The sequence below is a fragment of the Pectinophora gossypiella genome, chromosome 1 (assembly GCF_024362695.1).
Source record: "Pectinophora gossypiella chromosome 1, ilPecGoss1.1, whole genome shotgun sequence".
NCBI classification, from domain to species: Eukaryota; Metazoa; Arthropoda; class Insecta; order Lepidoptera; family Gelechiidae; genus Pectinophora; species Pectinophora gossypiella.
This window is the reverse complement of record NC_065404.1, coordinates 484667-512394: the sequence shown is the minus strand read 5'-3', so window position 1 is coordinate 512394 and position 27728 is coordinate 484667. Positions and strand designations below refer to the sequence as shown.

Below are 27728 nucleotides of genomic sequence, written 5' to 3'. Positions count from 1 at the left end.
CGGGGATTCGAACCGGCGATGCCCGATTGAGAAACAAGCACAGCACTTTACTATTCATATAATAATATAATAATAATAAAAATATTTCTTTCCTTCACAACATAACATGATACAAAGTGTACATAAACATCTTAGACAATAGGGTTAAACATAACGGGTGATCATGTGTAAAGGCTGGAACCTAGACTAGGATACCCTGTATTATAGGATTCCAGGCCTCCACCTCCAGATCAGCAGTCTTAATGGGTAGCCATAATTACAACTTAGAAAGAAACAAACGACTACAAAAATAAAAGGTTCAAATTCATCATCAATAACTATAGAAAACATGTGTTTACATCATCGCGGCGGCCGTGGATACACCCGTGACATTGATTTGAAGGTACTAGTACTTTTATTGGTGAGAACAAACGGTTGTAAATAACAAGTAGGAATACTCACGTCTCATTCTCGTCTATAAACATTTCTGTACTCTTTAACCTGCAACAAAACACATGCACTTTAATATAAATAAACATGGCATCACCATCGTTTAAGAGTACACTTTTGAATACAGAACTACAAAGTAATAATGACTATGATGAAAATGCTCAGATGGGCGGGAGGAGTGACTCGACTGGATAGAGTGCGAAACGAATATGTCAGGGGTTTGTTTAGGGTTGCATCGATTGTGGAAAAGGTGAAAGAAAGCCGGTTGCGATGGTACGGCCATATCCTGACACGCGAAGACGACCACTCCGTCAAGAACACCTTAAACATACCTGATCGACCGCGTGGAAGACGCCGACCGCCTTCTACCTGGTGGTCAAATATGCAGAAAGAGATTCTATTGGAAAATCTGAGTACAGAGACAAGCCAGAACAGAGCTCTCTGGCGCAGACGTGTAAGGAGACCCGACCCAGCTAAACTGGGAACAGAGGTGGACAAAGTAATACTGACTATGGAATAAAAGAAGAAAGTTTTGTTTTTCTTCTTTCTTTGAAGAAAGAGGTTTCTTTCTTCTATTCCATGATAACGATTTTGTTGAAATTCACTAGTTTTTTTAGTTACTAGTCGATGTTATATTCGTCCACAATATATTTTTTTTAAAACAAATGATTTTATTAAGCTACGATATGTGTTGCGTATGTATGTATGTGTTACATTCGTCCATAATATAATCATTTTTCTTAAAAAAATTCGATTAATATAACAGATCGACTAGTACCTAAAAAAACTAGTGAATTTCAACAAAATCAGCAAAACTTCCAAGAAAACATTTACATGCATAAATAATACGAGAATTGGTTGAATCATTGAATGTGGTGGAATAATACAAGGTACATATTTGCAAAAGGCAAGGGACGGCACGTGTATTCACCGGACACGTGTCATGTAAGCGTGAAGTTGTAACATTACGGTTACAAGAGTAAACCTGTGGGGCATACAAATACAAACACGTCTCTAAGGTGAAAAGGTGCTTATTTCCAAACATTTATAAATTGAAAAAAAAAAAAAAAAAACTAAATTGTATGAATAAGGTAAAGCTGCCACTTGGAAACAGCAACTTTATGTAGAGAACAAAAAGTACGTGGATAAATTAGATTGATTGCTCAGAGTTCACGGACAACTTACAGAAAAGAGGCGACATAAAAACCTATCAGCGTTACATTCAAGTGGAAAACTGTTGATACCGTTCTAAATAGTAAATTATGTAGTGACAGACGATCTAAATGTAGACAATAATAAAACGATTGACATATAAAGTCGACATAAAGTTACTGATAATAATGTTAATATATTTTTTAAATATTAACACATATGAGCTCACGATCGTAATTCGCGCAACTGAAATAACTACCACAACGCTCATATAGATATAGCTGATAGTGCATGTCAGGTTAGATGCCTATTGACAAAAATAAAACAACAGAGTGGAAGACGACGTGCAGAACACGATACACGTTACGTCATGAGATAAATGAGCGTGGTGCTCGAGTAATTTAAAGTCAAGTGTAGTGTTTCCCGTGCGTGTGTACTGGATCAGTTAAGAATAAACACAACATTAGCAAGAGATGATAAAAACGATGAGGAGCTCGGTGGCGCAGCGGTAAACGCGCTCGGTCTGCGATTGTTGAAGTTAAGCAACTTTCGCAAAGGTCGGTCATAGAATGGGTGACCACAAAAAAAAGTTTTCATTTCGAGCTCCTCCGTGCTTCGGAAGGCACGTTAAGCCGTTGGTCCCGGCTGCATTAGCAGTCGTTAATAACCATCAATCCGCACTGGGCCCGCGTGATGGTTTAAGGCCCGATCTCCCTATCCATCCATAGGGAAGGCCCGTGCCCCAGCAGTGGGGACGTTAATAGGCTGATGATGACGATGCTAAAAACGAATGTGGTAAAATAAAAGTAGAGCAAACCACAAAAAACACCTGGCACATATTAAAGTGTGCAGAACTGATCTCGCATATTTTAGACGCGGACATAACACAAAACAGCTTTGTTTCTGTTCGCCGCGAGACACGCCAACGACGCGGCGGCGAGCCCCCGCGCTAAATATAGAAGACTGCGAAACGTGTTGCGTATGTATGTATGTGCATCGGCTGACCTAAGCTAGGAATCTAGGTCTTTCACTCGCTGACTGGCGCGGTACTGCCTTGTAAGACAAGATTGCTGATAAAAATATTGTCCACATCGTATTGTTCATATTCAAAAAGTCTGACGAAAACAATATCTGGACGGCAGTTGGTAGCATAATAGCATTATAAGAATTTTATAATGATTGAGTGTGCCGAGTACTTTGTGGTCAAGCGATCAATTTTAAATGGTTTAATAGGTAATCAAAATCTCATTGCGCCAAAAACATAAAAAAGTAGCACAAGTTAAATCACCAGTCATTTTAAAATCGTTTTAGATTTGTATGGACACAGCATGAAATACAAGCAGGGAGGTGATCTCAATCGGCTTATTGAACAAATTGAATTATTAACGCGTGCGCGCCAGCGACGCACTACGCATCTACGTATAGAAATGTTTCATACACACTTACATTCCCATCAATGGTTATAATAAGTTTACTGGCGTATGAAGTTAAAGATGATAATTATGAACATATTGATAATAACAGTAAATTTGACGCGTGATGCATGATGACCTGTTTTACAGAAAACGTTTATTGGGGTGATCAATCAAAAGTCTGGCCGTTTATGTAACCATTTACTACCCTTAGTCTTCAGAAGGTCAAGTGCGAATTCCCAATTATTCTCTCGAGTCTTATAACTTTGCACAAGTACACCAGACATACAATTATTAAGCCAATTATTCACATCAGGCGGGAATATGAAGTCTGGTACGGGTGTTAATGAGTCGGTAGTAGGCACTGTCAACGTAATAGACGTGACACGGGCAAACGTGTTAAATATTTCGCATACTATCCAAATGCCGCAGTCCGCAATTTCAGTGAAAATTTGCTTTTATGTGCGTTATTAATTTTGGTCCGGTTTGTAATTGCGGTTTCTGTGTCATATAAATGAACAAGATTACCTAAAAATGAATGTTGTTGCTACCTCGATGGATATCATGACCCTACATAACAATTAAAAAATCATTTTACAAACAACTAAATTGAAATCCAATTAGTATTTCAGTATCAATTTTGAACAGTTAGTCATCCATACGGAATGCGGCACAAAGTAATTGGGTCTAGCCTAGTTTGGAGAGTGCAATTTTAATACAAAAAGATTCACGAGGAAAAAGATAACTAAACTTACCCCATTTATGATTCTAGTACACAGAATCATAAAGTTTGAAATAAAATAATACTCGAGGACAAAATGACAAATATAGTGAGTGATCCTATTTGCGCGGGTCTACGCAGGGGACTGAATTACTGGCACGTGATTGCCGAGGTCTCTGTTGTAAGACCAGGAGCACATTGTCAGAATGTAGTAGGAATATATAATTTTATCAATTTAATACTATGTCTGTTGACTACAAAAGTTTGTCACGATTCCACTGTTTCCTTCGGGCAATTCTGGGGCCAAGAGCAAACCCATCAAAGGTAAAAAAACGATTCTAAGTTTAGACACGACCTGTTCAACAAATGGTAGCAATAGTTATGTTAAAACAATTTAGGGACGTCCATCTTTTGCGAAAAGAGAACTTCCATTGTGTGTTATCGTTTATGCAAAGAAATTCTCAAACAAAATGGGATGACAATAACATACACTCAATTTATATACTAAGTTGTGTCAATGAAGGTCAGTGGTAGAGTTCGAAGGAAAATATTTTTTTAAACAACATCAGGATGTTTAACAGCCAGTCGCAACAAAGAGTTACGCAGCGGACGTAGGTAGCATAAGTCGCAAGAAGATCGTTTCTACTGAAATGTCAGTTTCAACAAATACTAAGAAAGACCGTGAGTGTGTCTCACACCGGGAAACAACGGCACAATGCGGGGCGAAGTTCATTGAAGCGATTGTTGTTGGTGACGCCGCCGACGGGAATTGGACTCGCGACCACAACATGGACTTTAACTTGCGCATGCGTGAAGTGTGTGCCAAACGAACATACGCAGAAAGTTTAAAGAACGTCTAGGGCCCCATGTCGAGGTTTTTCTTGCAGCTTCTTTTCCCCTGCTATACAGGTTGTGACAAGCTGTAGGTAGTAGTTTTAGGCGGATAAGATGTTATGAAAAAATTACGGTTCAAAGTGTAACTATGTTACCTACTGAATAAAGATATTTATGAATTTGAATTTGTAGGATTTTAAGAAGAAAATCAAGTATAATTGACGAGTGACAATCTGGGAATATAAATGGGCTACATACATACCTACTTGGTCAACAATTGAATACTAAACAGATAAGTTTTATAAAAAAAGCTCTGCTGAACTAGCTGTAAAGTGTAGTTTATGCTGCAGGATAATGCCATTGTAATCTGTCAGCCTGTTTTAAACGTTTTTAAGCACTCTAACACAAAGTCTGTCATGTCTCCTGCCGACTGGCTCTGTTAGATAGCGGGCGTGCGATAATTTAGTAAAAATGATACAATAATCTACACATTTCAAACTAGACGAACGTTCGCGATTTTATGAATAGCAGACACAATAGATTGTTGAATGGTCTCAATGACACATATGTTAAATTGGTAATTCAATTAATTGCTGATATAGAAACATGGACTATGATACATTAATGATTTGTGGAATTCGGACATTAAACACGAAGAGAAATAGTGATACCTGTAATAAAACAAAGCTTAAGTCAAACAAATGACTGGTGAATTTGTTGCAGTTAAATACTGTTTCATGTGTTGTTGATAAAGTTGTATTTTTTTATTTTTAACTCACTGACCAAAATGGTTAAAAAGTGTATAGATTATCAACAAAAGAATATTTTAAAATCTTTGATAGAAAATGTTTTTCTTATTTTCGGTGATCGACGATTTCAACGCTTATTCACATCACCTACAACACGGTAACAATCATAACTGTAATTAATGAATATCACTATCAACCTAAATTAAGGCAATTAATGAAGCAATCTTGGTAGGTGACGGAGCAGAACCGATCTTGACATGGCAATGTTGGACTTTACCCCTCAGAGCACCGAGCACGCTGTAGTCACGAGCGTATTGATAAAATATTCCAAACAATGGCCTTTCGTGTATTGTTGTGTAGTGACATAGTAGCCGGTAACGCAGGTGAATGAGACCTGGAGCTGTTTATACATTTCACACACAATGCATGCAAAATACGGTTACGTTTACATTAAAGAAAAGACAAGAATGCATCAAATATTATAAGAAGAATGCGCAGTGAAATGATGGCTCAAGCCAAAGCAGAACAATCAAAAATAGATTACTGTTAATATAACGAAAATGTCTGAAGATGAGACACTAAACCGGAATATCCACAGAGATTTCTTTCTTTATGTTTCATTGTAGACAGAATATAAATTATTGCCGTTTTAGATGATTTCAACTTGCAAATATGCTTTCTTGTGTTATTAATTTATTATATTACAAAAGCACAAAAAAATATCTACGTTTGTACGAACACAACTATCCGTGATTATCATTGCAAATAAGATTTAATTTGTATTCTACGGAAACTACTATTCGCTTCATTCATTGTTTTGTTTTTGTAGACTTCGATCAGATAATTGATGAATGAAAATCAACTAATACCTAATTAAATTCTAACACTTAGAATAAATGTTAATTACGAAATAAATTAAGTTTAATCAATACGTAGGACAAAGACTGGGAATAGACGTACCATCGTACGTACCCGTACGAACCAGCAAAGATAAAAAGGCTTATAAAGAAACCACGCAGTACAAAGCATCGTGATGAATGACGTCACGCACGACAAAGGCGCCTTACACCAATCTGCTCAGTTTAGTTTTTTGCACCTGAGACGGACTCAATAACCTTGTTATCGATAAACTCAAGGCTTTTGCGTTTGCGGATGGAATCGAACAAAATATTACTAAATAATAGAAATCACGACGTGTAGTGTCGAGTGTTTACACGAATTATATTTGACAACACGATATCAGTTAATCATCTTATGTAGTTATCTGTAATTATTATACAAAAAGAAAATTATAAATTACATTCTGTTTAAAAAGCTGTTAGGAAATAGGCCAGAACATACATGTACAAGGAAAGGAAGAGAGATCGTGGCCTATAGGGTATAGTTGGGTAAGGTAAGATATTTATTGCATTCCTGATGTTTTACAGAGGTTTTAAAAGTAGAGGAAAGTACAATAAAGTAAAGAAAGTAAAATGTTAATTTACTAGCAGATGTAAACTGCAGATGAGGACGGTCATCGATCTCACAACCTACACAAGAGAAGAACAGAAGGCCATCACTACCTATCCTGTCAGTGGCATGTAGAATTTTATTATAACAAAGGGCACAAAGGAAACAGGTGTCATATTATTTTGTTGCACCACGAAATGTCAAACAGAGCAGATGGTGAAATTGTGTCAACAGTGCAAAATATAAAAGACGTTGCATTTTTGTAGCAATAAGAATTTTTGGAATTATTTTATTGTTATACAAGTAATAAGTAGTATTTTTGTGCATTTTTGCCCGCATAAGGTCAAGGTATAGCCAAGGTAAGGTTACAGGATTTTGCATAAAAAATAGCTTGTGGATGCGTATTTAACAAGGTTGAGTTAATAATTAAGCATTTGCACCATGCGGAAATTGAATTATTCACACGGGTTTATAGGAAGCAGCGGAAACTAGGTGCGCATAAATTATTACAGAAGAAGATAATAGTTTAATTTTGCTTTGGACTGTATGCTGAAAACGATTACATTATAAAGTTAAGTTGAAATTTTCAACAAAGAATTTCTGAAAACGAACTTTTAGAGTGGTTTAAAATTCTCATTAGTAGTTGTAAATAATGCATTCACGCCTCCCACCAGAATATTACGAACACGTTAGTTTTAATTAAATAGGGTAAATGTTTATTTAATTGGATATATCGGTGCATTACACGGACAGAACGATTATTGCAGGTGTATTACACAAAGATGTAATTAAGGCCTTGACTCCTGAGACCCACCGCACACGGAAGACAACGCGCGTTCGATTGCAGCCAATTGTCGAAGCACATGTCAGCGTTTCCCACGTGACAAGCCCACGGAGGTTCCACCGAGTCATTGCCAAGGCTAGTGGCTAAACACCGGCCGATTCAGACACACTACATACATCACTCAGACATGAAGCCTCGTATTTGTCGGAATTAGTTATAACTATGTATTCTCCTATGGTTACAAATCAAAACGTTGACAGCAAACGCACAAATTAGGATTATTAATTTTTTTTTGTAGCATTTTCATTAAATGTATAAAATGCATATAACAAACAATTGTGCAATGAAAATTTTAATTGGACGGATGCCGGATGTTAAAAAGATAATGCTGATGAATTAATACTATACTTTACATTTGTTTCTTTATCGATCGATAGGTTGCACTGTACAATTTATTGCCAAGACATATTTAGATAAGCTATTATTAATATTTAGTAGTGAATGACCTGAATTTTTGCGACCTTCGTGCTGCATTGAATTAGGTATGTAAGGTATTTTTGAACGTATTTTTTTAATATTTTTAAATGAAACGTTCGTTATGCTATTATAATAAACTAATTTGAATATTTTCGCTTTTATGTTATTTTTTAAAAGTTTTTAAAATGTATCTCCTAAGGTAGGTTGAATGACGTTCATACCTTTGCCTTTGGTTAGTTTGTATAAAAATTTTAATATTGACATTTTGTTAGGGTAATGTGCCCAAACTGTGAGCGGTCCCGAAGAGTACTCAGGCCTAATAAGATAGATGCAAATAACATTTTGTTAATGTTTCATTTCTTTAAATAAGTTTGTATATTTTATGCATCTAATAAACATGATAGGGGTTAGTGATTCTAATTAATATTGAAGTTATTTCATTTACTTTGTTAAACGCACACTCGTAGGACACCTTACCCTAATGATGACAACAGGTCATATTAAATTTTATATATTATATTGTAAACGGCATTTGCCAATGACAACCAAAAACAAATTTAGACAAATTTTGTTTAATTTGGGTAAAGATAGTCCTTTAGAGGTCACATGAAGGCAATTTGAGAACTAAAGATAGAGAAATAAATCTAATTATGACGAAGCCTCGAAATGGTTTTAGAATTAGCGTTACTTTTTTCCCTTACAAACCAAATTGGGGCTTAATTCGTGACGGATATGCGGATCCGGGATGCTTACATATATTTAGTTCACTCAAAACTACATGAAGAGGATCACCAGATCCTTTTACCACCCTATAGATTTTTTTAACAAATCAAGACAATATATCTTTCAAGAATTCTACTATAATTTTCATCTTCTCTACTATATCAGTCTTGTCATTATCTCCAAACATAAAAACAAGATCATTCAATATTATGAATCTGAATAGCATCCGTCAAGCCATAACAAATTATATTTATGACAGTGATGTAGTTATCGAGTTTATCACGAATGACAAATTGACCTTTTACCACAGTCACAACAACGTGTGAATGAAGACCAAAGTCCTGTCCTATCGCCGTTAGAACAACATGTTTGTCTGTACCATCTCCGTATCCTGCCAAGGTTATCGCTGGGTTAACGATGTGCTGCTAAACTCAACCGACTAAGGTTACAGATACCCAAAGGTTATCGATTGAACTTTCAGGGTTTATCTGCAGCATCCGATGCTATCGTTGCGTATGGAGGAATTGTTTTTTAGTTATTATTAGATATAGCAGTAATGTCTGGTCATTTTCACTTGCCGATCACGTGGATTTGTCAGTTACCATGGTGATGAAATGACAGGATTCATAAAGATGCGTCAAATACTCTGTCGTCTTGGAAAATCTGATGATTGAACTACACGAGAGATATAGTATTGCAGGAGCAAACTCCTGCGATGCACTTACGACTTAACTTACTTGTTCTAGTTAATGAGCTTAGCAAAGTTATCCTTCGAGACAAAATTTTTGGTACATATAATGTTCCAAGACTACGGCTGTGGTAGCTCTGTCGGTAGGACGCTTGACTCTCAATTTGAGGTCGCAGGTTCGAATCCCAGCATAGGCCTAACCCAATGATTTTAGAATTTGTTTTCGAAATCATATTTAGATTATACTTAAATGATTATCACGTGCTCAGCGGTGAAGGAAAACATCGTGAGAAAATCCACATTCCCGAGAAATGCATTTCGGAGGTATGTGATCTAACCTATATTGGGTTGGTTTTCCCTTCGCGGGTTGGAAGGTCAGACGGGCAGTCGCTTTTGTAAAAAACCGTACCTGTCAAATCTTCAGGTTAGGTATGCGGACCCTGTGAAAAACGGGATGACGCTAGGGAGATGATGATAATATTCCAAGACTCCAAAAGTTCTAACACAATTTGAGTTACTGCTAACAAAGTTATCTACGATTGACAATGACACATGCCCTTCAACATCACAAAATATTTTCAGTTAAATTCATAATATCTCTTCAGAGGTTATCAAGGGAGCGAACTTGATAAAACTTATTTTTATCCTTGGGAAAGCGTGTAATGTACTGAACATTTTTTATTTGTCATTTTGGCAATAAACTTTTTCATTTGAAATTTATTATCAATTTACGAATACGTTTAAATATGTAATCCATATTTTTTAATGCTAAAGGATATAAACATTGATAAAGTAAACATAGCGAAGGCAGGTTATAACACATTTAAGCACCTAATTGCAGTAGCTGTGGGAAATTGCGTCAAAATCCCGGTACTCACAGCTCCTATATAAGTAACTTGTCCTTTTCCATAAAAACACTCGGGATTTCATCTTGTAGTTCTCTGGGATCATGTCTTGTAGTTCTTAAAGTAGTTCGGATATTAACGAGTTAAAACACATTACAAAATCTCATTACATTTGTCATTTAGTAAATTGAAGAAATAATATAAAAATCTCAACAACATTGCACTACGTTAGGACTCCTCGATTCAGAATCGCAGACAGTTCGTCGCCCATATCGCAATTAAGGCGACATCAACTTATCCAGAACTAAATTCAAAACTTTTTTATTTTGATGAGCGATAGACAATGTCATTGCTAGTTAATAAAATTATTGTTCACTTTTAGAAACAAAAAGACTTAACAAATTTTGTACGATGTCGAGCCGAATACAATAGACTTCTAATCGTTGGTGAATTTACCATCATTAAATATGTCCCCGTAACAGACTTATAACAAGAACATTACGAGCAAACACAACATTGGGTTAGTCAGAGGTGCATCCATCGCAAGATGAAGTAAGTACCTACTTTGGGTAGATTATTTATTTGATGTGCAATTTTCACTAACACGGACAGCGATACGTCTAACAGAAAGCTCGGTGAGGTGTGGGTACTTATTACAAGCAAGTTCAAAGTTAACTCAATTTATTTAAATGAAAATTCTTTGCGAACTATTTTGTATTTAAAGCATTATCTGTGAAACGTTGCGAAACGTGTTCATAATTGAAGGTATTTAATGAAAGACGAGCGAAGCGTGGAAAGGAATGCTGACGTTAACTGAGTAGATGACAATAAATGACATCTGGGCAACAGTCTTGAAGTGTATTATTAATTTTTAAACTAATTATAACTCAATAAATAAAACAAATAATAACTAAAGTCAATCTTGACAAAACGTTTAGTGAACACACAGAACCTACAAAGTTTTTAGAATTAAAAAAAGAAATATAGTCATAAGAGATCAAGTAATTATTAAACAAATAAGCCGAGTGTATTAAGGATACTATTAACCTCCGTTATCGGTAAAACAAGCCAATGATTCACTATTGGAGGTACGTTTGTTTTTAATTAACTTTCATCACTTTTAGATACCGCCCGTACAGAACAACGCGCCAACAAGTGAAAGTGTTCTATATATTCCACTTGAGTAACACAGATTTGCTCAAATATAGGCTATCACTCTCAGTAAAAAACTAAGTAAAAGTAAAAACTGTTCTTAAATAATAAACGCGCCAACACGTAACTATATTAAACTTTGTACCAGCACGTGGTTACGTTAACATACACCGGTGTATAAGGAAACAAACTCACCAGATAAATCTTCCGATAACTATTTAACTAATATCACTAATAGTGTATCACAGCCACTTTTATGTAGGGAAATAAAATAAAAAAGTTAAAAAAATAGAACGCACGTGCGAGCCCGCGCGCGTTTGGAAGCTGACTGAATTAAAATCGCGCAGTGACGCGAACCGAGAGTTTATAATACGATTGAAACTAGTAAATCGTGCGTTAGTTCAAAATTTATACTTTCCGGGTTCTTAAAAAAATCTTCAAAAATAATATGTATTAGGTTTTGGTTTTGGCTACTTCCATTGTAAACGACTAAGCGGTATAGCCTTTTATGGAAGCAACTTGTATAGTTTCGAAAGTGCCATATCATGTGTGATAGTTTGTGGATTATGATTACGTTGGTGCTATCGATTCGCCCCTGATCTTTGTCTTACCTCTGATGCAGGGCTACCACATGGTCCGTCTTTTGGGACAACTTGTTTAAGAATGAGGCGGTGTAAAGTACAAAGTTAAAATAAACAGGAGTTTTGAACTTTGTACCGTTACAAATAATTATGTATACTGTTGCCATCTTAAGTAATTAATTAAGGAAAATAACTGAGTATTGAAATAGATCTGTGAGCTATGCCTTGGAGTTTAGACTTAACATCGTACAATATTAACGACAGTGTACTAGTTGGTTAAAGAATTAATCATAGCAAGCCGTGATACTAAGTTTTAACGCAGATCAAAGACAGATATTACCGTTCCGAACTCAGAAGAAACCATCGTTTTTAGCGTCTCGGTATTCCAGCATTTCTTTCTCCTTGATCTCATTTGGTAGCCCTGTGGGATGCGCCGGCGCAAAAATAGCGCTGACGGTCACACACACAAGCATGTCGTACATAAATAATCACACTGGCAATTGGAACAAGTTGAATTCTGAACGTATTATGCTTATGCAGGATAGCTGGATGAATTGACGTGTTGAGGAAGGTCGCGAGTACAAGGTAAGAGGGCGTGGCTTACCATGGCGCTTTTATCATTCGTTTTATCAGACTACATGTTATAGTACCAGTTATGTTACTTCCTTCTCTAGCTTAAGGATACTCAACAAATAAAATGATAAATTGTTTGCAGAGTTTGAAGTCCACAAAACATTTTAGTAACCTCAAGGTTGGCGATAGCCTTTTTGCCTTTGTGAGGTGATGTGTGAGTAAATAAAGTCAAGTAAATATTTGCCTTGCATGTGGCATGATTGTGTCTTTAGGCTGCGTGTACCTGGCGCGGGTCACCCCGCCCGTTGGGTGTTATTGTGTCCAGTTTTATGTTTCAGATATGAAGGACTGATAGTGGAAATAATGCTGACAAAAGTTTGTTCTACAAACTTTCTATAACGTACAAAACTAACCCAATATTGAAGTTTAAATCATATTGTGTTGAAGTTTAAATTGCAATGGATTTAAGTGCTGTTGATTTAAAACATGATGTTGTGATGTTTATGTTACCAGTTTGATCTACTGTATGTTGTCGTGTTTATCGAGACCGAGTGAGTGCTGGTGTTATTTTACAAACTTCATTCATTAAAGTCACTGCTGCTTTAATACTTCTCAGTTTAACATTAGCAGAGTAGTTGGTTAGACTTGTTGCATACCTTTTAAATTTTGCGAGGTATTACTTATGCCTGGTCTCTATTGTGCACAGGGGGCTCAATGGAACCACACCGAGTAAGTTGTCGCACTAACAAGCTTAGAACTTGGGACTCTGCTAAAACTCTTTCCGCACAATACACAATGCAGAACCCCTGTGTCGCGGACAAACTACACACACATAATTACAATGGAAATGTTAGCCAATTTAGACCAATTTAGCTAGTTCGTAATCATTATATTTTCCATAACACACATACTATAGGAGAATGCGTTTTTGGCAAAAATCGCCTTTGTATGCTTTATGAATTTTGCTCTAAAGTTAATAAATGATCGATTCACATAATACTAGGTACTTATTTTCGATACTTATTTTTTCAGTAAGTATATGTCTTCGTTTGTTAGTCGTATAGTTTTTCGGTTGTGATCACTACTAGAATGGACGGAGCCGAGGCGTCAAAGGGCAACACCCTCTTGGCATTGTGGCGTCCTGTCCTGACGTGATAAAGACGTATTTTTTTTAATGGGCTTTTTTTGGTAATTTAGAAGAGAGCTCGGTGAAGCGTAGGTACTCAGCGTAGGTTCTCGCGACTATCTTAATTGGGAATTTAGTCGTAACATTATAATATGTGATAAAATACATTCACAGTTGCAGATTTAGGTTATGTGAAATATTCCAGGGTAATTCCAGGCTACACTGCGTAGCAGTCGCAAGATAGACGAACTGCACAAATTGATATTGGACGCGCTTGACCTGTCGCATTTCGCAACCAATCGTATATAAGATATAGTTAGCTTCCGCTTTTGCTATAGAATAAAAGATTGAAAATAAGTTAAAACGACTATACATATGTGAAATCAGAATCAAACACGTTGGATTTTATTTGAATATCTTTTTATTTGATGTAACTTTATCACTGAAAACACAAGTTATTCGTACAACAGCTAAACACCGACTGCCCGCTCTTCGTCGAATGTGCCGAGTCTCGTTTTGCTAACTTGACATTTTAAAAGATATGATATTTCAGTGTTGCCAATAAAACAATATTATACTTAGTAGTTATTTTAGTAACTATTATCGAATACTAGTTACCACTATTTAGCAATAACGTTACAGTCGGCCATCCGACGGAGAACGAGTCCCCTCGTTCATTACTGGTACAAAATAAGAGAAACAAAAAAAAAAAATTAAAAAAAAAAAAATCACTACTTAACAGTTTTTGATTATGAGCGAAATATTTTGTATTAACGTTGCCTACGGTTATAGTTTCTATTTTGTCTTTACTTTACACACTTATAATTAACGTACTAGATCTCGTACATAGAAACGTTTATCCTACCCTTTAGGTAGTTAACGACCATTTCCTTATTTGTCATTTTCTAGATTTGACTATTTCCGGATTTGACAACATTTTGCTGTGACCAGGTGGTAAGAGGCCCATTTCCTGTTATGACCACTTTTTTATCCGTCCACTCTTAGTACAGTATACAAACTAGGTAATTCTAAAAAAATATTAATTGTTAATTATTGAATAGCATATGCTACTAGTGGTTAAAAAAAGCATAGTAGGTAGCACTAGTAGCATAGTAGGTAAGCCACTTGCGAAGTAAATTTAACTTTAAACTTATTTAAATAATTAACAATTAATATTTTTTTAGAATTACCTAGTTTGTATACTGTACTAAGAGTGGACGGATAAAAAAGTGGTCATAACAGGAAATGGGCCTCTTACCAACTGGTCACAGCAAAATGTTGTCAAATCCGGAAATAGTCAAATCTAGAAAATGACAAATAAGGAAATGGTCGTTAACTACCTAAAGGTATCCTACATATCACATAATCAACGAAACTTTACACAACATTACTCAAATTTAACAAATTAACTAAGTTAATATTTATTTATTTAGCAAATTCGAATCAATCAATGTTATATAATATTATAATACTTATTTTTATGTATTTTAACAGCCTTTTTACAGACTAATCGAGACTTTAAGGCAATTACTTAACTATGAATAACAAAACTTTCATTTTCAAAGTATTATCTGTTCAAATTAATGTAAACTGAAGCACATTACAACAAATATCTTTAGTATTCTTTTATTATCTAAATCGAATATTATACAATAAATCTAGTAATCTAATACATCAAGTATCGAAAATCGTCAGGGCGGCACTCTATGTGCGTCCTACCCTTAAGGAAATAATTTATGTCAGGGATAGCACTCCATGTGCTTCTGTCCCTGCTTAACTTTCATTCGAACGGCACTCAATGTGCTCCTGTTCGTATGCACTCAAGTAATACTTCTATGATATAGACCAATATCAGTTCACCTTTACAGCGTAAGTAGGTACTTTTAATATTAACTAGACTAGAGAATGGGTCGGAAAAATGGGTTCCAAGAGATCGACGACTATCAACTATTCATTTGCCTCATCACTTGAACTACAACTGGGAGCATCGTAACTAAGCCAAGGAAATATTTTGTCGATGGCAATTATTCCTTCGTAACGCCTGCCTTTACGAGTAAGTGGGGTATCTTCAACCAAGAACCGATCATTAGGTAATATCTTTTTGATCTTAAATGGCCCTTGGCATTTTGGTTCCAACTTCTTAGATTGACCAGTACCCGATCCAATTGCTTTAATTATCCTCACTAAATCACCTTCTTTATACTTAGTACATTGTTTACGTTTTTTATCAAATCTTTCTTTGTTCAACTCTTGATTTTTCTGTATTAACCTACTAGCTTCACTCCTAATTTCATCAAGGGGTTTATTTACCATACCGTTTCCTACATCTTCTATAACGTCGCTAAGCGTACCTTGGGTCGGGTTAGTAACTTTTCGACCAAACAGCATTTCTGTCGGAGTCTTTTGGGTGACTTCGTGAATGGAGGTGTTAATGCCAAGTTGCACATCATTTACGTATTCGTCCCATGTATTAGGATCTTTCCCGTGGGACATTGTACCAAGAGCTGATAAAATCGTGCGATTATATCGCTCAACTTGGCCGTTGGCACGAGGTGTGGCGACTGAATTCAGGATGTGCTTAATGCCCCGTGAATTTACAAATGTTTTAAATTTCTTACTAGTGAAACTCGTGCCTCTGTCAGTAATGAGGCGCGAGGGGGTACCAAACAGACTAAATAAAGTATTAAAAGCCTTTATACTGGCCTTGGTTTTCGTGCTACGTACAGGAGTCAGGTGTATATATTTTGTGAATGAGTCCACTATCACTAATAAGTAAGCGTTCTTGTGTTTACTGCGGATGAAAGGACCAAGGTGATCAGCATGTATTGTGTGGAAGGGGATCTCTACCTTCGGTATCGGGTGCAAGGAACCTTCTTTAGCACCGGACGGTACTTTATGATGAGCACATTTAAGGCATGCTGACACATATTTCTTTACAAATTTCCTCATTTTCGGGAACCAAAAATATGTGCGTATTCGTTGCAACGTTTTTTCGAATCCGAAATGTCCAACATCGTCATGGTTGAACTTTAGAACCTGCCACCGAACTCCTTTTGGAACAACCCACCGCATAGTGTTTTCATCTATGAAACGATAAACACGACCATTTTGTACTTTGTATTCTTTTCGTATTTCCGCGATTTTTGCCATTTCAGGGTCTTCTAACACTTCTTTTATGCGTTTGACTTCAGAGTCTGCCATTTGAACGGTGGATATCCAGTCGTCTAATTTAATAGACAACACATCTAATGTGAGTATGTCCGGTTCATTATTGTTTGTCACAGGGCTCCTACTTAGTGCATCGACATGGGCCATTCTTTCACCAGGCCGATACTCTACTTCGCAATCGAATTCTAAAAACTGGATCCACCATCTTGATATTCGTGGAATTAAGTCACGCTTGGTGAAAGTACTGCGCAAAGCGTTGCAATCTGTCACAATAGTGAATTTAATTCCCAAAAGGTAAGTTCGGAATTTATTGAGTGCACTGACGACAGCCAGTGTCTCTAACTCAAACGAGTGTAGCTTTTGTTCATCTGCTGTTGTTTGGCGGCTGAAATATGCCACCGGCCGCCATTTCTCCGTGCCAGTTTTTTGTAGTAAAATTCCTCCCAAACCCAGTTTACAAGCATCCGTGTGTAACTGTGTTTCCGCTGTATGATCATACAAAGCTAACACAGGCCGCTCCACTAGACAACGTTTCAAGGAATTAAACGATTCTGTTTCAGTCTTACTCCATTTCCAAGGAACGTCCTTTTTCAGGAGTGTGGTTAAGGGTCTAGCTATCAAGGCAAAATCCTTAACAAAACGTCGAAAGAAGCTCGCTAGACCGATAAATCTCCGAACGTCATGTTGGTTTAAAGGAGTAGGAAACTTTGTGACCGCATTTGTTTTCAGTTCCCCTGGTTTAACACCTTTCCCATCTATTTCAAACCCGAGAAAATCGATCTTTTCCTGGAAAAAATGACATTTTTCCATTTTTAGAGTGAGTCCGCTTTCTTTTAGAACAGAAAAGACTTCCTCTAATCGCATCAATCCTTCATCGATCGATTTAGCCGGAATTAAAATATCGTCCATGTAGACCACGACATATTTTAATTTGGCCTTATTTAAAATCTTGTGGATGGTCCTTTGAAAGACGGCAGGCGCGTTTGCTAACCCAAAGGGCATACGAGTGTACTCGTATTGCCCATCGGGCGTTACGAACGACGTCTTTTCAATGGAATCCTCGGCGATAGGAATTTGATAGTAGCCCGAGGCTAGATCGAGAGTAGTGAATATGCTATGTCCCGTCAATTGGTCTAAGAGATCATCAATCCGAGGAAGTGGATAATGATCTCTTTTAGTCTTTCTGTTGATAGCCCGGTAATCTACGCACAGTCGTTTTTCGCCCGATTTCTTTTGCACCAATACAATAGGGCTTGCATAAGGGGAGTGCGATTCACGAATTATCCCGTTCTCGACCATGTCGTTGATCATGCCCTGTACCAGTTTCCTCTCCGGAAATGACAACCTGTAAGGTCTGTAGACAACTGGCTCAGTGTCTTTAAGTTGTATAACCATTTCAGATACTGTCGTGAAGCCTAAATCGTGCAATCCACTTGAAAAACAACACTCGTACTTCTTAACCAGCTTCTTTAATTTTTCTTTGTCGGAGTCAGCAAGCCCTTCAGCGCAGTTTAATGTAAGGAGCTGATCTTGTGAACTCGAAACTGTGACATTCATTATACTTTTGCTTAAAGAAGCAAACCTCGCTCGCGTAATCAGGAAGTCTTTAACCAGGCTGACTGGTTCCGTACAAACGTTTTGTATGAGAACTGAAGTTTCACCCGATTTAATTACGTATTCCCCTGGGAATAGGTAGTATTCGCTACCGGTATCTCCTCGCACAGACCCCCTAACATATATATTACCGTTATGTAATGAGTCTGCTTTAACCGGAACAGCTTTTATTTGTCCGGGTTCAATCGAAACATCATTACGATTTCGCAATAATAGTTTAATATCGTTATCGGGTTCAACACTTTCGAACTGTAAATCTGCGGCGGTTTTTGTGATTCGAATGCAAGGCCTTTCTGTGAAACTATGCCCCAATAACACTGGATAATTAATCAAGTGATCATCAACAATATACGCTTCGACTTTTTCTTCGGTCACGTCGTGAATTCGTATTGTAACGAAAGTTTTTCCCTTTGGCAAATACGGCACATTTCCAAGCCCACGTAATAGTGGACTATTTACTGGCTGCCACCCGAGTCCCATTCTTTTCGCGGCACACTCCCTGATCAAGGTTGCCTCGCTACCTAAATCTACTTGACATAGCACTGACTGGCCCTCTACAGTTATCAGGATCTTGTACTTGCTATTCAGATCATCACTGTAAGGAATATCTGTCACTTTGTTCGGGTTTGGACCAGATTCAATCGCCAGATCATTTTCATCAATAGAGACTTTTAGAACATGTTTCTCTTTTGGATCAGATTTTTGACCAGCCTTTATAGGACATTGTGTAATGTTATGACCAATAAGTTTACAAAAGTTACATCTGGTAATTGGTTTTGGACATCTAAAACTAACGTGACCGACTTCCCTGCAGTTATAACAAGTAACGCTATCAGATCCTTGACGAGGTTTTGAAGAGTCTTTAGTGCTGGTTTCGGTGCCCCTATTTGTTGCTCGAGAATAGCCCGGTCTAGAGTACTGTTTATCTTTCCTAATTTCAGAACTATCTTTTGTGTGAGGTCGAACGGTTTTAAGGAATTCTAATACTTCCTCTGGCCTGTAAAATTTTGCGGCCTGCGCACCCAACCTCACACTCCTGTCATCTATCCCGTGTACAACACAATCTACCGCTTGTTTACCGTATATTTTACAGCGATTTAATAGATTTATTTTTGCATAATAGTACAGTTCCAGTGGTTCTCCAAAGCGCGCCCTTTTGTTAAGCATTTCGGTTAATAGTTCCGCGTAATTTTCTATTGATGGGAATGATTCAGTTAATAGCACTTTCCATTCGGACCATGTTCGCTTAAGAGAAGGGAGGCCTTGGTACCACAACCTTGCTTGGCCTACCAGCTTAGGTAACGCATAGTGTATTGTTTGCTTGTCATTCCACCCATATATATCTGCACATTCATCGACCTTGCTTATCCAGATGCTAACAGTCTGCTCCTTACAAAGCGGGTCAAATTCAGGAAGTACGTTATTCAGAGCTGGTAAACTATCACGTTCTCCAGACCGATTCTTAAAAAGATTCAGTAATTCTTCAAAAAAAACTGATGCTGGTTCATACCTAGATCCTCTGTCACGCGAAGTGCTCCTCCGCTCTCGCTGAAGAGACTCTCTTTTCTGTCGGCGCTCCGATGACTGGCCTTGGCCCCGCTCTCGCTCTAACTGGCTCTGTAGAACTTCTACTCTTTGTTTTTCTATCTCTAGCTGTTCTTCCATATCTCTTACATATGTAGCTCTGTCATTCCGGCAGTCGCGTAAACGACTGCGACTACGATCACGTGAATGATAGCTTGAACTGGGACTGCGCAATATGCGAGTCCCACTGCGTTGAAATCTATCATTAGGCCTTCCTAGTTCTCGTCTCCGACTTTGGTAGTGGTCTTCTTGTATGTCTGGACTTTCATTTCTATCCAAACCACCAATACGACAACGGTTTTGGGTGGCAGTTTGCAGTAACGGGCTCTTGGATGGTGTTGCTCGATTTCCTCTCAACTCCTCATCAATATCCATTGTCTGAAACTTGAAATATCACTGCGTCAAACCAATTTGAAGTAGTAATATTGTACGTTTGTGGTTAACTCGTTTCAACACGATTATATTGATAAAAGTTAGTAGATATCAGCTATTTTCCGTCTACACAAATATACAAAAATACTATGTACTCGTACTTGTATTCTGAAACTGTGACTCTGTATAACACGTGTCCCCCATACACAATCAAAGGGGAGCCCTGGTAGGGGTTGCATTAGGTTCATTTAACACAATGGTAACATGTTACAATGTAGCCCCCGCACGACCAGAGAGTAGCCCCGGCCACGTGCATCAGGTTACACAATGATTGCACTGCTTTCGAACTAACTTAACGCGGTGTAACATGTATGTAGCCCTTGCACGACCAGAGGGTAGCCCTGGCCACGTGCACTAGGTTACACAATGATTACACTGCTTTCGAACTAACTTAACGCGGTGTAACATGTATGTAGCCCTTGCACGACCAGAGGGTAGCCCTGGCCACGTGCACTAGGTCACACAATGATTACACTGCTTTCGAACTAACTTAACGCGGTGTAACATGTATGTAGCCCTTGCACGACCAGAGGGTAGCCCTGGCCACGTGCACTAGGTTACACAATGATTACACTGCTTTCGACCTAAATTAACAATGTCATAACATCCTATACTCTACTGTTCATAAGGAAACGAGAAAATAAAGAAAAAGAAAAAAATAAATAATTACGTACCTTTTAATTTCATGTAGGCGTGTACACAAACTGAATTTGTGTCGATCCCAATTCTGATATGTGAAATCAGAATCAAACACGTTGGATTTTATTTGAATATCTTTTTATTTGATGTAACTTTATCACTGAAAACACAAGTTATTCGTACAACAGCTAAACACCGACTGCCCGCTCTTCGTCGAATGTGCCGAGTCTCGTTTTGCTAACTTGACATTTTAAAAGATATGATATTTCAGTGTTGCCAATAAAACAATATTATACTTAGTAGTTATTTTAGTAACTATTATCGAATACTAGTTACCACTATTTAGCAATAACGTTACACATATATTTGTGACTTGACATTTCCGTTCCTTAATATCAATGCGGTATTTCCAGAGAGATGTTCAAAGTAGAGTATGTATAAAAGTAAGCTTATTGAAATATACCTAAAAGTATATACCTAAGCTTTGTGGGAGGTTTATTATTAATTTATTAGGTTTGCCAACAGACAAAAACACTTTTACACGTAACTTAACCAAAAATACTGGACTAGTACTGGTCCAATTATAGGCAAACACATGCTAATTTATTTACGCTACAAAGGACGAAAATTTACATAAAATAAAGAGTTTGCGGAGGGTGTCTCGTTTACTGGTTTAAAAAATCTAGAATTCTTGTGACGGTCTTTCGACCAGCGGATAGAACACGAGACTGAAACTAATAAGGCTAATCCTGCTGATTGTGATCGCAAATAGAATAATACGTAAATGGTAAGCGTCCTGCGCAGACAACGTCTTATTCTGGCGTAATAAGGTGCAATGTGAGGTGACGGCAGACAACTTGGACTCCCACGTGAGACAATCAGGAGCGGGCTGCTAAATGATATGAATGCGCATCTTATAGGGTGACCACGCGGGGCTTGTGTGGAACCAATATGTCCATAAACTTGCCTTTGTTCAGTTTTCACGGGGTCCGCTTACCTAAAGCAAGGTTACCGGATCTGTTGACAGGTCTGGTTTCCTACAGAAGTGACTCTCAGCTGACTTTTCAACTTGAAGGGGAAATGAGCCCAATGTAAAAATAAAAACATAATAATCAAAGTTCACGACAACTCGAAATCCGATTTTACAGAATAATGAATCACGTGAGTTATATCAAGTATAAATGGAAACATTTATTGATAACAATAATTCAAATTCAAAAATATCTTTATTCAGTAGGTAACATAGTTACACTTTGAATCGTCAATTTTTACATAACGAACGTCTCATCCGCCTAAAACTACTGCAGCTTCTCACAACCTGTATAGCCGGGGAAAAGAAGCTGCAAGAAAAACCTCGGCACAGGGCACTAGACGTTCTTTAAAAAAATAAAAATAAACATAAAATATTGTTATACAATTGAGTAATTTAGCTGCCTAATATCAATTAAAACTTTTCAGTTTGAGAAATTCTTGTTTTGTTCATATTAAAAGTATTTACTAAGTGAAGATAAGTTATGAACTAGTAATACTTAGGACATATTTCCTGTATTTTGCAAAGAAAGGAATTGGCTAGTGTTTTCATCATTATAAATTGTATGAGTTACGACAAATGGCAGGATGTGAAGTAATTTCAGGTTTTTGCAATGGTAAGGGCCTAACTTTTAAGGTATCATTCAGGTCCGAGGAAAAGGCTGACAGGCTGACATAATAATTAATAAGTGCTGAGAAGATAAATAAAATATAAACCATTAATGGACTTGCACCAAAGAGTTATAAATTTATCTCAAGTGCAGTTTTCACTAACATATCCTCGGATTTGCCTCAGATCGGCAGAATTACACGCTTGAAACGAGAATCTGTGTAATTAATTATTTAATTATTAACTGCGTTCAGGTTGGGTGCAGTTGTTGAAGATGTTTTTGGAATCTGATCTGTTTCTGAAAATTGTTAGAAAGTGGAAGCGTGGAAAGGTGGATTTGAACCTTTGTTTCCTGTTTTTAAGCTTTGTAATTAAGTAGACCTATAAGTATATTGTTGTTTAGAATCATATTGAACTTTAGGCTCAACCGTTATACATAGACGGCGATACGGCTCACCACCTACCACGGTGGACTAACAAAAAAGTTTGGTGAGGTTTAGGTTCTTAGATCATCTGGCGATGGTTGTACGGTCACGAGCATTAATATGTATACACTTTGGTACCATGTCACATTAACTTTTTTGACAAATTGAATTTTAAGTCTCACTAATTGTCAAATATTTTAGTGCGACAGAGTCCTAAAGTGGGTACGTTATATTGCTCATGACTGTACCTCTGACTACCATTGGGATATAGTTGTGAGCTTATGTTATGTGTAAGATGAACCATTTTAGCAATTTCCGTGGACTTATCCCCATTTCCTACATAACGATGGTGTCAGTATCAAAAAAACGGATGGTACTATCCGAACGAACAGGAAAGCGACAGTCGGCAGACGCGATGGGATAATGGCGGGCGATACGCGGGGCGAAGTCCACGAGCCCAGAATAGCGCGCCATGCGGCCGGCTGCTGCGGCAATAAGCGCTGGTGGTGCTTTGATGATGATTGACGACTCCGGTAATGCGGGCATCGGGATGCAATTTTTGGCAGAAATTGGTGCTTGGACAAACCTTAAATTTGCCAGCTCAAACTACTGCCACCCTCCAGTTACTTACACGTATAAGAGAGAGATGGAGCTAGTTTTAGTCCTGTCAAATTAGGTAGGTGTCCGAATCAGTATCACTCTCTACCTGTACCGAAGTTTTGCAGCTTCTTTTCCCCGGCTATACAGGTTGTGAGAAGCTGCAGTAGTTTTAGGCGAATGAGACGTTCAAAGTGTAACTACGTTATCACTGAACAAAGATATTTTTGAATTTGAATTTACAACATCTAAGTAATTTATAGTTGACGAGACATCATTTTTGTTGGATTGCGCAATGCGTGGCTATTAAGTATGACAATTGACAAAGCTGCTAGCGTTTTAGGCACCTTTGAGCCAGAGATCTAAGGTGGTCTGTTCGATTAGACAGCATTTTTTCTTAAATATAATATATTTTTTTATTATCTTTTTAACTTTTTTATGTTTGTATTTCTGTCTGTCTTTTGTGAAATAAATACCTACTCGTAATAATAATACATGTATAATGGAGCTACTTATTAAAACGAGAAACATTGTCTGTCATTAATAATTCTACACACACATACATAAACTCCCGCCTATTTCCCACCGGGGTAAGCAGAGACTACGGAATACTACTACTTGCTTCGATCCTGACAGTGTGTCAATGAGAGAAGTGTCTCTTGCTGCCTCCACATTCATCAATCGTTTCGTACACTGTATGTATGTGTAATAATTCAATGTCCCTTCAAAATAAACATCACAAAGAGAATGTGAGTCAAAGCTGTATGAGCTGTATGACTTTCCAGACAAAATATGTACAGCGCCGATTATGTTGTTTTTTGGAATAATTATGGACCCGAGTAAGGAGAAAATAGGCAATTACCACATTCAAGCTGTACAGTCATGAGCAATATCATGTACCCACTTTAGAACCCTGTCGCACTATCATATTTGACATTTAATGAGGCTTAAGGTTTAATTTGTCAGAAAAGTTAATGTGATATGGTTGCAAAGTGTATACACATTAGTACTCGTGACCGTACAGCGCCATCTATATTGTTTTTGGTGAACGTAACCTGGAAAATGCCTCATTGGAATCACTCCAAGGCTAAGGCTCTTCAGCCCGAGGACTGTCTCGTCCTAGAGGCTGAGACACTATTTCAGGACGATATTTAAACACGTCTATTTTATTACTATTTGATATTGAGATATCGAGACATCTCGCACAAAATATTATATTGATATTGACATGGCAATCGATCGATAGATTCAGACAGACAGCCATATTGAATACCTATCTTCATCGTCAATCATTACAGACGGCGATTCGGCTCACCACCTCACATTGCTCTAACAGAAATCTCGGTGAGGTGTGGGTACTTAGTTCATCTTGTAATGGATATACCTCCTACCCCAATTGGGATATGGTCGTGGGCTTAACATAAACATCCTATATACGTCCTACTGCTGGACACAGGTCTCCCCTCAATTAACCGGAGGGGGTATGGAGCATACTCCACCACGCTGCTCCAATGCGGGTAGGTGGAGGTGTTTTTACGGCTAATAGCCGGGACCAACGGATTAACGTGCCCTCCGAAGCACGGAATCATCTTACTTTTTCGAACAATCAGGTGATTCAAGCCTGAAAAGTCCTTACCAAACAAAGGACAGTCTCACGTGGGTTTATGTTATGTTAATATTAATCACTGAAGCTTTGATTCGGTAACGAACAGGGTGGTTAATAAGGCCACATCGAAGTAATTCATATTAAAAAGAAATATTTGCTCACATAAAAGTAAGTGCCTAATGCAAACAAATGTCAAATAGCAGTATTGCTGTCTTAGATAAATTGCAACAATGTGACCTATTTAGACCCCCAGGTTTCTGTAATAATATTTTTCCTGCTGTAATCAATGACGTCAATATGTACATGTATGGTGTATAGGGTGACAATAGAGAAACCGCAATTACGTAATTTGTCGTGATTTAATGATAATTACGTACACGTGTCCAGTAGAAAACGCAAAAACGGTCAATGATAATCTTTTGAAACATATACGACAAAAATAGATCCCCTACCATCATCTAGATGGAACGACGAACGATAGGACAGCCTTCGTGGTACAGTGGTTGAGGGTTGTGCTCACGATCCGGAGGTCCCGGGTTCGAATCCCGGTGTCACAAATCACAAAAATCACTTTGTGATCCCAAGTTTGGTTAGGACATTACAGACTGATCACCTGATTGTCCGTGCTTCGGAAGGCACGTTAAGCCGTTGCTCCCGGTTACTACTTACTGATGTAAGTATGTAGTCGTTACATGAGACGTGTCAGGGGCCTTTGGCGGCTCAATAATAACCCTGACACCAGGGTTGATGAGGTTGATAATCCACCTCACAACCCACACGATAAGATCTAGATTATCAGGTGAGATAGAACACATCGTAAATATATTCAGTTCATCAGACAGCTGTGAAGACACTAACGGCTAGACAGTTCCGGCTATACAATGGAGGCAATCACAATTGAGTCAAATTGCTAATTGGTCGGTGTAATCTGAGCTCGAATGCACTTTACCCCGACGATAGCAGCTTTAGTCTTCAATTGTGACCTTGTTTAGGCGAATGTAGGGTCCCTATTAATACACAAAATTGAAGATTTTGATGAAGAACAATTGAGGTAGTCAGAAGTACATCCATCGCAAATACTATGTACCCACACCTCAGCGAGCTTTCTGTTACCAACGTGATAGGTGGTGAGCCGTATCACCGTCTGTAATGGTCGGGCCAACTGTGTAGTACACTGTGTGCACTACAATAAAAAGAAGACCTCCAGATTATGTGGCTAATGTTACAGCCAATCTAAACATACCAGGGCTTAGACCAAGAGGACGACCAAAAACAAGATGGACGGATGTGGTCAAAAAGGACCTGTGTATGTGCAATGTCTCCGAGAACAACACGTCTGATAGAGTGAAGTGGAAGAGAAGTACGTAGAAGGCAGACCCCACCATCAGATGGGAATAATAAATGCCAAGGAGAGAGAGAGAGAGACTGTGTCCACTACAAAAAGATTACGACGACTGGTTGGTAATGGAAGAGGTTTGTGTCAAGACTAGTGATTTATCCATTTCAGTAACGCTTAGAGGGATGTCAAATATTTTTTAATATTTTCTAATTATGATAGCAAAGCTAGTCTTAGGGTGGTATTAATAAACGAATCTCAGCTGAGACTGCCCTCAAGATCATGCTCATGTCTCTGTTTTTATATGAGAACTGTCACATTGACATGATCTTGAGGGCAGTCTCGAAGCTGAGATTAGTTTAATAAATACCACCCTTATACTTGAATTTCCAAACCGACTATCATTACTCTGTGTACGTATTTCTCATGAGAAATAAATTTGAAAGTCTTTACGTTTCATCTTTAAAATAAATAATCATAACACAGCATCACGCGTGTGCCCCCCAAGTGGTAGGCAGAGGTGTAAATACACCCACTCCGCGCCAGCTGTGTTTAAAACTCATGTAATAGGAGGCAAGCATATAGCCGTTAACCGGGCAGAAATCCTGGAAATCAAGTGATATCCGCATATTTCCCAATAGCGCATCATTTTCCTGATGGGATAACAAGGCCTTAATATGAAAGACGAAAAATTATTAGAATAGAATAGAAATTGTTTATTATAAAAGGACGCCACACACAAAGACAAGACAATAACATCACTTATAATTTTTCACAAAACAATTACAAAAAGCATAGGAGGATGTTCATTACAATGATCATAAGGTGGTGGTGGACGTCCTGAGATAAAAGAGCCTCACTCAGCACAAGTCGCGGCGTGAACCACGACGCTGTTATTATGTGGACCCTGTTGGGTGAGGCACGAACTTTATTACTTTGAATCACTAACTTTACCCAAATCACAGACACATTCCCAGAAAGGACTATGCGCCA

General features: G+C 37.8%; 1 protein-coding gene across 4 annotated transcripts in view; it reads right to left on the bottom strand.

Annotated features, from left to right (window-relative positions):
- Positions 1–27728, bottom strand: part of LOC126368762 (long-chain-fatty-acid--CoA ligase 4) — a 61516-nt gene that overhangs the window by 27609 nt on the left and 6179 nt on the right. Inside the window, exons 1-3 of one of the 4 annotated variants that reach the window (XM_050012948.1) lie at positions 10297–10384; positions 762–798; positions 442–480 (exon numbers count right to left, since the gene is read on the bottom strand). In XM_050012948.1, the coding sequence (XP_049868905.1) occupies positions 442–480; positions 762–798; positions 10297–10369 (149 nt within the window). In that variant the 5' untranslated portion in view covers positions 10370–10384. Of the gene's footprint in view, positions 1–441; positions 481–761; positions 799–3748; positions 3769–10296; positions 10385–11610; positions 11759–27728 lie in introns of those variants that run through there. The other 3 variants (XM_050013110.1, XM_050013024.1, XM_050013195.1) reach the window with 3 other exon arrangements.